Below are 13,927 nucleotides of genomic sequence, written 5' to 3'. Positions count from 1 at the left end.
GTTTGACCATGTCTTGTTTCCCCCTCAATAGTCTCACACAACCTGTAGGGTCATCTTTAACATTAATGCACTAATTCCTACTTGGGTACAGGTTTGATCATGTCTTGTTGCCCCCTCAATAGTCTCACACAGCCTTTAGGGTCATCTTTCACATTAATGCACTAATTCCTGCTTGGGTACAGGTTTGACCATGTCTTGTTTCCCCCTCAATAGTCTCACACAACCTGTAGGGTCATCTTTAACATTAATGCACTAATTCCTACTTGGGTACAGGTTTGATCATGTCTTGTTGCCCCCTCAAGAGTCTCACACAGCCTTTAGGGTCATCTTTCACACTAATGCACTAATTCCTGCTTGGGTACAGGTTTGATCATGTCTTGTTGCCCCCTCAAGAGTCTCACACAGCCTTTAGGGTCATCTTTCACACTAATGCACTAATTCCTGCTTGGGTATACGTTTAGTCATGTCTTGTAGCCCTCTCAAAAGTCTCTCACGCAGATTTTGTGGGTCATTTTTTGCATCAATGCACTAGTTCCTGCTCGGGTACAGATTTTATCATGTCTTGTAGCCCCCTCAAGTGTCTCTCACACATCTTTTAGGGTCATCTGTCACATCAATGCATTGCACAAAGTCCCACTGTCAGTCTTGTTACTGGGAAAAGAGGGTTGTTCTGCTCTTGTGGTTTTGTGTGGATTTCGGGTAGGTTTTGTTTGGTTGGGTTGGTTCCTCGGTGGCCTCTAACAGAAGCGCACCAGTTCGCTTTTGGTGCAGCCGCGCCTGCAGCAGGAGCCTGCAGGGCCCGTGCTCCGCTTGGAACGGGATGGTGCAGCCATGAGTTGGCCATTTTCCTCTTCATGCATCGGGCCTTCCTGGGGACCCAGAAGATTGTCTAGTTTGGCGCCTCCAAGGGGTGCAGCGGCTCCTGCGCGGTCCTGGCCCTCCTGCTCACCATCTGGCAGGGAGTTGAGATGGTCAGGAAGCAAGAAGAAGTGGTCACTGTTCAGCCAGTCCAGGAGTTCCCCTGAAATGCAAGACATACATTAAGGCATCAGCGCTTCATTCCGCATTGCATCTCACCGTACTGCATTTGTTTCACTTCCTTTAGTTTAATGTGTTCAGAAGACGACTCAGTTCATTTAATATTAAAAAATATATCAAAAGGCATATCTAGAAGCATAGACTAAAAACAGGCACATGAGGTCTAGCAGTAATGGGTAATCCTGCTGTTAGGACCAGCGCCTTCTGCGCGGTTTGCTCCTGGGTTGGGTATCCTGGCTATTTTCCTATGATTGGAATAAGAGCCCTTGGATTATTTCCAATGAAGAAATAGGGAATTGTGAACCCTTTATTCCTTCTCTTTATTACCACCGATGAGTTAGATTCTTGTACTAGGAGGGGACTGACCTTGGGGCTACAGTATGTATGCTGTATGTTTTGGTCTATGCTTGTAAACCATTGTATGTTTGCTTTGTTCAAGGGGCATATGGTCACCGTACGTACAGACTGGTGTTTTTTTCTTGATCGAATTGTGTTGAGTACCCCATCGACAGCCGCCAAGTATCCAAGAGAGTTCTTATCTCTTCTACCTTCTTCCCCCTTTCCCCTTATGGCTAATCGCTCACACTCGTTCCATTCGGCATGTAGGGCTAGCCTGGAGGTGAGAGGACGGACTATCTGCGTTCCTGCAGGACCGGGGAGTCAGGTGAGTGGGGCGGTGATGCATGCATCATGTGGATCTCGGATGTAGGAGAGGCTAGTTCCACAAAGCAGGAGATGGACTTCAGCTCCCTGACCATCACAGAGGTGAGGCTCCTTCGTGGTAAATTTGGGAAGACTCTGAGGACGTCAAAAATCGCTTGAGTCCTGCAGTAACTTCTGTCATTGTCCTTTGGTTCCTTCCTGCTGGTTTTCTACCTGAACCGCCACTGACATCCGTCACCTGGGTCTCATCCTGGAGGACCAAGTCATCCTTATTAGGCCTGACTGAAATGTGTATTACGCCGGTGAAATCTACATAATTTCAGGAAGTTTGCATTTTTCTTCTTACATCAAACATCCAAAATGATCCCACTTTACCACCTTACGTGCATAGCCAGAATTGCACGATTCATTATAAAGATTTAGGAGAACATTTATTAATATGTTGCTTTACCCTTGTGCCACGCAACAGGGTGCAAGAGTGACGCAGCTCTTAAGTTTGATTCATCAGGCCACACAAGGCCATGTTACGTGGCCTTGCGTGGCTTGATCAATCCATAGTAATACACCGCAGTGCAAATGACTGAGTTCCTTTCCTCTGCCCCAGGGAGGCGTTCCATGTGTGTTTCCTTTCATTCACCCATGGATTTCAGCACATTTCCAAATTTACCATCAGTGGTAGACCTGAGAATGCGTCAAAATGCTAGACGTAACGAGGCGAAAGATCTTCACTTCTTCCTGTTAATTGCTCATTCTGCAGCACACATAGAAAGAGGAAGATGCCTGAGGGAATTGTTTTTGTGCAGGAAGATGGCCCTTCCCACACAAACACGATCCTGCTTACAACGCAGGCACCCTTGCACCATGGTGCTAGGGGCTGGCATTGCTCTAGGCAGCAGATTGTGCGTCAGCGCAGGGAAATTACAGGAATGCGCTGTATGATGTTAAGCGCGGCGCATTCCTGCCCTTTCGCGCAGTGCAGGATGGTGATGCTGCGCTGTGTGATTATTTCATAAATATTCCCCGTACTGCAAACGAAAGAGCACTAGCAGCGGTTGTTGCAGTGCTGTTGCTGAAATGCATCCTTGTGCCAAAAACTGACTCCAGGATGCATTTTGTGCTAACATAATGCAGAACTACAGATTCACATTTCATGTGATTAACGTGCAATTTGAGTAAATTCTGCTGAAATTGCGAATAATTACATGAATGGAAATTACCCAGATTTCACACACTCGTTATCATTACCTGACAATCCAGAGAAAGGACTCGAGAAAGGACCATCGGGAAGGGGCTGAGAGGCAGGAGCGTACCCGGGCCCCTGGGGGCCCCGGCGGGTGGGCCCCGGGTCTGCCTTCCCCTGATTCAGAATCGCCAAACATCACTTTGGTCTGACTGACCCTCTCCCTACCTCTAGTGCCGCACTCATAGTGCCTAGAAGGACTCATAAAGTGTCTGGTGGCCACGATGACTGACACAGACTCGGTGGTGAGAGCAGGCTCGGCTTCATATTTCCTATGCAGAAATGGGGGCATGTGCTGAGAGGAGCTTATAGCGCTTGCATTGCCTGTATACATCTTAGGAGCTTTCATTCAAAGGTCTAGTAAACTAAATACAAGCTCAAGTACACGTTGTATGTGTGCGATCCCAACCGGCAGGAAGGTGTTACTGCATCTTCAGCCCTTCAGGGCTTAATTTGTAAAACCGTAAGTGGCGGGCGGGGGTATTTGTCAAGAGGCCTCTGGTGCTTCTACCACTCCCGGTTGAACTTATAAGAGTGTGAAGAAAAGTAGATGCGGCAGTGTCAATTTGGACTAGTCCAGGTCACCTTTACCTGGTGCTAACTGCATGAATGAATGTGAATTATGTTGTAATTATCTGAAGCACAGACACACCGGGGCATATCATGATGGGCTGTGCTGGCACAGTGAAGAGCCGAGCTCCGGTTTTTAGGTCTCGCCTGACCCAGCGCATGCGCTGGTCTGGCGAGACTTTTTGAGAGGGCTCCAAAAAGTGCTACCAGGTCAGCCTAGAGCTACAGTGCATGGGCGCGGGTGCGCGCGCCGTGATTTTCCGCGATTACTTTCACTTTCGCGGCCGCACGGCCACTTTGATGTTTGATCGCGATCACTTTCGTGGCCGCACGGCCGCTTGGCATAGCCAATAGGTCTCACTTTTGGGACCTTATAAGTATTTAGTTATGCAACTGTTGCATGGCTAAACACTTATAAGGTCCCAAAGGCGATACCTATTGGCTATGCCAATGCTTGTTATGCGTCTGCAGTGTGTAAAGTGAATTAATTTAACCCAATAGTTCTCCGGGTTAGTGCATTATTTTAGACAGCGCATCTCAGAAATAGAGGCAAACCCTTGATTACTTTTTCCAGAGATGTGCTGTCAGTATATCAGTCACAGGCTTGGAGAAACTTCAGGTTAAATACAATGATTAAATGCTTTGCGTTGTTTGAAAACAAACTTAAAGTTTTGCAAAGTTTTTATATAGTAAAAAAAAAAAGTGGCATAGAGTTAGTAACTGTACAACGGCTTCAAGGGGGACCCTGGTGGACTTTGATTGCTCATCAACATCCACATGGCCCCAACCCTGATCATCCCCTGCAGGTGTGTCCCCAGCCTTGACACCTCCTCCACCGAGGTCCCTGAGAGCAACCTGTTCACCGTCCTCAGCGCCAGCTCTCACCCAAGCCACAATCCATGCTGCCTCCTTCACTGATTTCCCTGAACAGGATGTCCCGCCTCTCAAAGAACGGACTTCCTGGAGCTGGTACACAGCCAAGTTGGTCGAGGAAGCTTAATTTTGGGCAAGTTGTAAAACCGTGCCACTGTCACGCATGGAAAGTTCTATTTAATTTGCCAGCCCTTGCCTTGCCCAGACTCTAATCCTAAACTTTGACATCTTGATGGCTAGTGCTCTCATCAGGAGTGTGTGTGGGACAAAAATAGTGCTGTCCGAAGTTGTGCAGTATGAGGAGTACAAGTGGTTCACGTGAAAACTAGGAGTATTATATGTATTTTGAGTAAAAATTCTGCTTGTAAAAAAATCGGTTGTTCTCAGTGTTTTTAGGTGTAAAACTTGTTTTTTACGGTTTTTACCATTTGTTACAACAAACAAAAACGCCATTGCCCATCAGAAATCAAAATCCGGTAGAAAAAATATCCCAAGCATTACGCATGTGTTTCAACACTACCCCCGGCCAAATAACCATGCCAGAATAACTCCAACAAATACCAGTGGCACAAACAATTACGAAACTGTGCAAGCAAAGTTCATAGAATATTTCCACTAACTACTGGTAAAGTGTGCAAGGACTTGTACTAAAGATTGTCCTTGCGTAATAAATCGATGCACAGGCCTAGACAAATGTATGCAGCGCTAGCCCAGCATTCAAATCTGCTCTGAATTGAGCATTAAAAACAGCTAGCTAGTCAATAGGAGGGTTTTTAGGTCTGGTGACAGATCTTTAGCTGCCTGTTGGCAGACATATTTAGTCCGATACATAACATATGCTTAGAGTGGGCATTGAGTCAGCCTCTTGCTCATCTTTGGACAGCTTTGTCTTCTGCTCTTTTGTTATCCAGTGGTTTCACTCCCCATTCTTGTGTTTGTCCCGCCCAGAGACATTTGGTCTTGCAGTGTTCTGATTGGATGTGCTGTGTCCTTCCAGTGCTAGCTAAAGGGGATGTGTATATTTCTTGTACATGGAGCACTTCACACTGATGCTTTAATTTCTCTGCTTTTACTGCTCTATCCCCCCCACTGTTTTTACTCTTACACTCCCAGATACCCCCCATGCTCCCCATACAGATTTAAATATTTTGATGCATTTTTACAAGGACAAACAGTTGGAAAGTTCTATGATGCATTTCCCTTCCTTTTTTGATCTGATGTACACTTGTTTTATTGTTTATCTCAAATTTTTATTTACTAATCCAAAATGGCTGCCACCATGTTATAGCAGTATATTAACAATGGTTGCTCTGCATCAGAACACATGCATGCATCATGGTGCACTTGCATACGACTCATGATGCACACATATGCACGTGCCGTGACACACGACTACGCATTGGTGGCCATCTTGGAATGGGTTTCCATTAAGAGAAAGTCCATTGCACGATTACTGTCAGTGTCCACCTGCATGCATGTGTTATAACACATGAATTTGCATGTGAATGCCAATGAAAAAAAAAACATTGACTCAATCAATAGCTCTGCCTTTTAAAGCCAAGAACTGTTTGCCAATTCTTTTTAGGTTGAGCATTCGAGACCTCTTGTATATATTAGTATGTACTTATATGTGCATGTACTTTGTGGGTACTGGAGATCAGCCCAAGGACTTGTCTGCTATCGCTTAGGGACTTTTTTTTTCTGCTCAACTGCCTCTATTTAACTGTCTTGATAGAAAACGACCGGTAGAGGTCAGTAAAATGCCAGAATTGCTTTCTGTTGAGTTACTTTCTTTTTTTAATTTTTCTGGCAACTGCCTCTATTTAACTTCCTTGATAGAAAACGACCACCAGAGGTTAGTAAAATACCAGAATCACTTTAGCATTTTCTAGATTCAAGTCGATAGAAATTGTCTTCCACAAAGCACCCGTAGACAATAATCTTTTTTTCAAATCTTGTATTTTCAGTGATATGATCACCAAAGGTCCTGATTTCATATTAAAAACAGAGCTTTGGACTATACCATTTCCAGCTGAAAGGTAATATTTCTCTCCATGTGTTCCCATATCTGGCGTGTCACGTGGTTTGGTGCTTACTTTCCACCATGTTCAAGAGCAGTAGATGTTTCAGCACCCAGGCTAATGTGCTGCATTGCTAAATACATATCAGGTCCCAAAGGCGAGACCAATTGCATTGCAAATGCTTGTTTTCTCTGTCATGAGTCCACAGCGTCCACCTGCCCCTGTTGATGGCCCTAGCTGGTCCTTTTGCCCTACCCAATAATAGAGCCCATACCTAGAGACTTTCGCGTCAACACCTCTTTGCAAGGCTGGTGCCCTAGACACCGCCCTGCTCTGTCAGCAGCCGCGCGCACATTGGAGCCAACACAGTGTTTGCGTTTGCATTACCAATATTTCCCTTGGCAAAGGTGCTGTGTTGCCAAGCACCTGGGCTGGGTGTGAGCAACTGTGCAGCTCGGGGATATTCATCACTGTTCAGAAGAGATTAATTGAGGATGATGGAACTGGCGCCTCTTTGTCACTGTTTGCTCTGTGGATCTGTTGGTTTGAGAATAAAGCTTTGTGGTGCTGTAAAATGTTCTCATTCTAACATTGGTGCATATATTGTTCTGCTCTCCCTCCTGCAGAACTAGGCGGTACCGCCTGTGGTGATGTGGATTAAAGAGAGGACAAAAGGATTGAAAATGTAATCCTGGCTTCTTCAGTTGATCAAATGGTGTGATCCTGGGCAAGCGCGAGTCTAGGGGGTATTTCCAACGAACTTCAAATTACATTTTCATTGAATGAAGTGAATGGCGGGGGAATGATGCACCTGCAGCGCAACATGCCTTTGCTTCCCAAAGCGGCACCCACCGCACTAGGGATGGAAAGAGGGTGTGACGGGTGGGAACAATTCCAACACCCAGATATTTTTACGCAAACCCAGATTTACTAAATTAGCGTGATCTGGCTTTACATGAAATTCGAAATTGAACTTGGTGAAAACAAAGTGGGAGTACACTATCTTGTGAGACTCCCATGTGTGAGATGTGTAATTACTGTGAATTTTCACGTTTTCAGTCAAAGCCTAGGTTTGTTAAAGCCATTTTGAGGAAATTCTGAAAGCTTTCCCCCCGGAATGCATTGCACCCATTGCTTACCATTGGCTTTGTGGTTGATAACTCACATTTGCTTGCTTTCTATTTGCTGGCTTTATTTGTTTTAGGGTGCCCAGCTTAAGTTTGTCCCTCCCATGGAGCATAGCCTATTTACTGTATTCTCCTGAGTGCTCGCTTTTTGTAAACAGTCTTTTAAATCCTCTTCTTATCTTGTCACATTTGCTGTGTATTCAAAAAAAGAAGTCAAATGTCAGACTCTGTCTTTTGAGGGAGCTTGGTGTATACTTTTCTTTCTCTGATTTCAAAGTTAAAACATTTAGGTGACACTTGTGCTGTGAAAAAAAAGGCTTTTTCTAACACACAATTTTTTTTAAATGTCTATAAATGAATTTTACAGATATTTCAGATTGTATCAGAATTAGGGGAGCACAAGCGAAGCACTTTTTTTTTTGTAATTTTGAAGTGTGGTGGAAACAAATATTTTAACATGATCAAATCAATACACTAGGTCAGTGGTTCCCAAACTCTTGACTCCTGAGGACCCCCACTGAATCACTACTGGAGTCCGGGGACCCCCAAGCAATTTTTACAATTTAAATGTCAAAAAATTAAAACAGGCCGGCTTTAGTGCTGGTGGCGCCCTGTGCGACAATGTTTGTTGGCGCCCCCCCAATGACCACCTCCACCAGGGAGTCTCTCACTAGCACCCTTTAACAGTGACGAAGTCTCCATAACCACACTCTCTCAGATGCATTGAATTAGTTATATAGCGCCACTCATACCAGTGCAGGGTGTTCGAGCACTTTGCATCACACACACATTACACAGAGACAATCAATCATACGTGTGTAAATCAGTGTATAGGAAAGGTTACATAAGCCAAAAGACTAAAAGTGTAGGAGTCACATGTCATCCATACTGGTAGGCAGTATAGTTTAAGAGTACTTGGTGTGGAGAAGCCCAAACTCAGAGTCGAAAAAGAAACTGCATAGTTGGGAGTTCTCTTTAATAATAAGAATCGATTTCTAGCCAAATTAATCCTTTTTGCAACATTAATCAATTTTCCAATAATGTATTCTTTGCAGTGTGTATGCAGTTCTGGGATGAAAGTCAATAGCTCACTATTCTATATTAGGAATTTAAGTTATAAATTGCAAGTAACAAAAGGAGGTTTCTTTTGAAAGCAGAAACCTGCTGATCTCTACATACGCACTCTGTAATCACTTGGTACACGTTCTTTGCAGAAGGCATATTAACCCTCTGCACTAACTTCACATAAGTCAAAACCTCAACTATGCAAAATGCTGATCTGTCTCGGACGATAATTAATCACAGGAGTTATTGTGACATTTATGTGAGCCTGGTAATTGCCGGGGAAAGAAACGCTGCAGCAGGTGCTTCAAAAGCGTACTAAACGTTCAAGCACGGCGCCCCCAGGAAGGTGGCACCGGTCGCACCGCCCTAAAGCCGGCCCTGGCGCTCCATGCTTCTAACAGGTAAGAAAAACACGTGCATTTGCGTTTTAAATGTCCGATCCTGCAGCAACACACTTCCAAGGCCCATACGTGACAGTAACCCGATTCAAGGCCCCATTCTCCCGACTATTTTTACAGAATCGCCCACTTTGCTCTCCTGAAATGTTGGCATGTATGGGTAAGTACACCCGGCCTCAATAAACACGGCGTCCGAATTCCCCTGGCCTTACCCTTGCCCACTAGCTGTAAATGTAATTAAAAAATAAACACTCACATGCTCCTCGAGTGGTCCGAGATGCCGGAATGCGAAAGCAAAATGCTCCTGGGCTGGCCGCAAACGTGAGGGAAGACGCACTGCCGTGCGAACGTGCGCGCCTATAAAATAATAAGCCAATCACCCTTCAGCTTCCACCCCAAAGCTGAAATGGTGATTGGCCCGATTTTTTTTTGGTCCTGCCACCCCTGCGCTGTCATTCAGTGCTTGTAGCCGAAGTAGCGCATGGGCGCTTCAATATAATACGATCCAGCTCGCGGACCCCCTGGGAATGTGTCACGGACCCCTGGGGGTCCGCGGCCCACAGTTTGGGAAACGCTGCACTAGGTGATTACATTTCCACACATTGTTTGTGCACTGTATAGTTTTGTCAGTAAACTGCATGTCTCTGCAAACGTAATGGTAACTTTAATTGAAAATGCGTTGTCAGTAATGGTGGCGAACTAACACACCATTCCTACTCCACTTTACACCACTCCACTCGATTCTGCACCACTCCATCTTACACCACTGCACTCTACTCTGCGTCACTCCACTCTACGCCCCTCCTCTCAGTGTCAACACACTCTACTCTACTCTGCACTACTCCACTCTATCCCACTACACTTTATGCCACTCCACTCTTCGCCTCTCTACTTTACTGTGCACCACTCTACTTTAGGCCAATGCACTCTACGCCACTCTACTCTTCCCAAGTGCACTCTTCGCCACTGCACTTTTCACTACTCCAGTCTAGGCCACTCCACTCTGTTCTGCACCACTTCAATCTATGCCATTCCATGTTATGCCACTCTACTCTGCAACACTGGGCTCTGTGGCACTGCACTCTATGCTACTCTACTAAGATCTGCACCACTACACTGTACGCCACTGCACTCTACCCTGCACCACTTCACTCTACCATGCACTGCTCCACTCTCCGCCACTTCACTCTACTCTAAAACAACCTATTCCACGCCACTGCACTCTACGATCTCTACCCTACGCCACTTCCCTCTATGCCACTACACTCCATGCTGTGCTACTCTATTCTACGCCACTGCGCTCTGTACCACACTAATCCACACTGCACCACCACTGCATTGTATCCCACTGCACTCCACACTGTGCCACTCTACTCTATGCTGCTACACTCTTCACCACTGTAACCTACGCTGTGCCACTCAATATCACTGCACTCTACTCTACACCACTCTACTGTGCAACACTGCCCTCTACGCCACTGCCTTCTACACCAATACACTCAACGCCAATGAACTCTACTCTGTACCACTCCAATCTGTCAATCCACTTTACACCACTCTAATCTTCTCTGCAAACTGCACTCTTCACCACTGTACACCATTGCTCTCTATCCTTTACCACTCCACTCTAACCTACACCACTCCACTCTACCCTACACCACACCACTCTACCCTACACCACACCACTCTGTGCCACTTCATTCTACTCTGAAACAATCCCTCTATGCCACTGCACTCTACGCTTCTGCACTCTGCACCACTCCACTCTGTGCCACTCCACTCTATGTCACTGCAATCTACACTGCACCCAACTGCACTCTACGCCATTCTACTCTGCACCACTGCACTCTATGCCACTATACTGTATGCCACTCTTCTCTGCACCATTACACTCTGTTACTGCACTCTATTCTACTCAGCACCACTGACCCTACCCCACTGCTCTCTTTGACACTTTACTCTGCAACACAATACACTATGCCACTGTACTCTACACCAATGCACTCTATGCCACTCTATGCAACTGTACTCTACACTCTATTGTGCACCACTGCACTCTCCACCACTCTACTCTATGACACTCCACTCTGTCACTGCAATCTACACCACTACACTCTGTGCCACTTTAGTCTGCACCACACCACTCTGTCAGTGCAATCTACAGTGTGCCACACAACTGCACTCTACGCCGTTCTACTCGAAATCACTGCACTCTACACCACTCTACTCAAAACCAATGCACTCTATGCCACTTCACTCTACGCCAATCTACTCTTCACTACTGCACTCTATGCCACTTCACTCTACGCCAATCTACTCTTCACCACTGACTCTACGCCACTGCTCTCTATGCCACTTTACTCTGCAACACTATGCCACTCTACTCTACGCCAATGCACTCTATGCCACTGTACTCTACAACACTCTCCTCTGCATCACTGCACTGTACAGCACTCTACTCTATGTCACTGCAATCTACACCACTGCACTCTACACTGCACCACAGTACAGCACTCTATGCCATTCTACTCTAAATCACTGCACTCTACGCCACTTAACTCTACACCACTCTACTCAAAACCAATATATTCTACCCCACTTCACTCTGCGCCAATCTACTCTGCACTATTGCACTCTAAATCACTGCACTCTACACCACTCCATTCTTCTCTGAATTACTGACTCTATGCCACTGCTCTCTATACCACTTTACTCTGCTACACTATACGCTATGCCACTGTACTCTACACCAATGCACTCTATGCAACTGTAGTCTACAACACTCTACTCTGCACCACTGTACTCTCTGCCACTCTGCTCTATGCCACTGCACTTTACACCACTGTGCCACTCTACTCTATGCCACTCTACACCACTACACTCTACGCCACTCTACTCTACACCACAGCACTCTCTGCCACTCTGTTTTACACCACTGCACTCTGCGCAGCTGCAGTCTATTCTGCACCATTCTACTCTATGCCACTCTACACAAATGCACTCTACGCCACTACTCTGCATTACTTCAGTCTATGCCACTGCCCTCTATGGCAGTTCAACCTGTGCCACTGCACTCTACGCCAATCCTTTATATGCCAATCCACTCTACTCTGCATCACTCCACTCTACGCCACTCTACTCTACACCACAGCACTCTCTGCCACTCTTTTTTACACCACTGCACTCTGCGCTGCTGCAGTCTACTCTGCACCATTGCACTCTACGCCACAGCACTCTATGGCAGTTCACTCTGTGCCACTGCGCTCTACGCCAATCCACTATATGCCAATCCACTCTACTCTGCACTACTGCACTCTATGCCACTGTACTCTACATCAGTGTGCTGTGCACCACCCTAATCTACCCCACTGCATTCTACGATGCTGCAACCCTCTACTCTATGACACTCCACTCTATGACAGGCCATTCTATGGAATGCCACTCTATGACACGCCACTCTACGCCACCACCCTATGCCACAAACATTTAGGCATGCTGAACAGCAGCCACGCTGGTGTATAACATGCCAATGCCTGGAAGACATTGCAAAGCCAATCGCACTTACATAGACGAGAGCTATTGGAGTTACCAGTGCTTGTTTACACGGGCTACTCTTAGGCGGTTGTCCGCTCATTGAAATGCGTGTTTAAGGGTTTAGTTCAAGTACAAATGTCACACTCTAGGCGCACTAAAAGAAATGAAAGGAATGCCCTATTATTAGCAAAAATCAGGGAGAAAGAGGGAAGCGGTGGAGGGAGGGAAGTAGTGGAGGGAATAAAGATTAAGGAGGAAATGGTAAACAATGAGTGAGGAGAGAAGAAAAAACTGAGGAGAAGAGAGAGTAGAGAAGGGGGGGGATGGGAGAACGAGAAATAGCTAAGAAAGAAAGAACTAAGAAAAAAGAAGAGAGAGAAAGTGAAGGGGATGAGAGAGGGGGGGTGCAACAGATAGTGTGAAGGAGAGATAGAAAGGATGGAACAAGAGGCAGTGTTGGGAGGAGACAAGAGGAAGGAAGAAAAGGGAGAACATACAACGAATGAAAAGCATGGAAGAGGAAGAGAGAGAGATGGGAAAGCAGAGATTGGAGGAGAGTGAGAGATGGGGAGAGGCGCAGCTTGTAAGAATATGAAACACCGAGGTGAAGGGGGCAGCAGGTCGAGGGCAGAGTGAGGGGGGATGGGGGTACGGAATGACGAGGAGGGCTGTTGGAGAAACAGAGGGTCGGAAATGGGCAGATGGGGAGACCCGCCCGCTCCCAGGCCCACCCGTGACTACTCACTGTACGGGTTGGTGCGGCCTTGGCCCGGCTCCGGGGAGTAGCGCTTCCACCGGGACCCCCCGCAGGACATGACCACGGTGCGGATGAACTCCCGCCCGCACAGCTTCACCCCGCTCTCCAGCGAGTTGTCGGGGATCTCCGCGTGCACCGCTGTCGGGAGCAGGACCACCAGCACCAGGGCCACCTCCAGCATGATCCGTAGCAGGCCTCGAAGCGCTGGGGAGCACGGAGAGAAACAGAACCAGCGTGCGTCCAAGATCACAAGGAGGGCTTCAAGCGTGCGCCGGGCAGGTGCTCCTTGTGCTGACGAGATGGCTGTTGATGGAGAGCCCCGGCCCTTTTATAGCGGGCGGGCGGGCAGTCCGCGGGGGTATCTCTGCTGTCGCCATCCCGAGGCCCTGAGGCCACTTGGCAGGGCCTGTGTGAAACGGCCTCGAGGGAGGGAGCGCGTGTCCAGGAGGAACGGAGAGATCCGCGTGTGACCTTGGTCAACCGCGGGAGGCTCCTCGTCACAGCGATAGCAGCTCACCCCAGGGGCGAGAGCAGTCTGATGACCGAGGGCCGTGGATGGGCTGCGGAGGCCTGCAGTGCGGTGCCCCTCGCACTCGCATTCATACAGCGCTTTATACCTTTGGTGGGGCGTCCAGGAGCTT

The 13,927-nt window shown here is 47.1% G+C and overlaps 1 protein-coding gene across 1 annotated transcript; it reads right to left on the bottom strand.

The window, feature by feature from the left end:
- Positions 1-210: 210 nt before the first annotated feature.
- INSL3 (insulin like 3) lies at positions 211-13,569 on the bottom strand. Its single transcript, XM_085638804.1, has 2 exons — positions 13,275-13,569; positions 211-1,021 (listed from the first exon to the last, which is right to left on the bottom strand). The coding sequence occupies exons 1-2, from the start codon at positions 13,465-13,467 to the stop codon at positions 738-740; spliced, it is 477 nt and encodes a 158-aa protein (XP_085494930.1). The 5' UTR covers positions 13,468-13,569; the 3' UTR covers positions 211-737.
- Between the last annotated feature and the right edge of the window lie 358 nt (positions 13,570-13,927).

Source organism: Triturus cristatus, chromosome 12, assembly GCF_964204655.1.
Source record: "Triturus cristatus chromosome 12, aTriCri1.1, whole genome shotgun sequence".
Taxonomy (NCBI): Eukaryota; Metazoa; Chordata; class Amphibia; order Caudata; family Salamandridae; genus Triturus; species Triturus cristatus.
Note: the sequence above shows the minus strand (reverse complement) of the source record. Positions and strands in the feature narration are given on the sequence as shown.

Bases quoted from the DNA above. Each gene is read 5' to 3' on its own strand.
- INSL3 (XM_085638804.1), bottom strand. From the start codon at position 13,467: ATGCTGGAGGTGGCCCTGGTGCTGGTGGTCCTGCTCCCGACAGCGGTG. The intron at 1,022-13,274 runs GTGAGTAGTCAC...CTTGCATTTCAG, and splicing joins AGGCCGCACCAACCCGTACA to GGGAACTCCTGGACTGGCTG.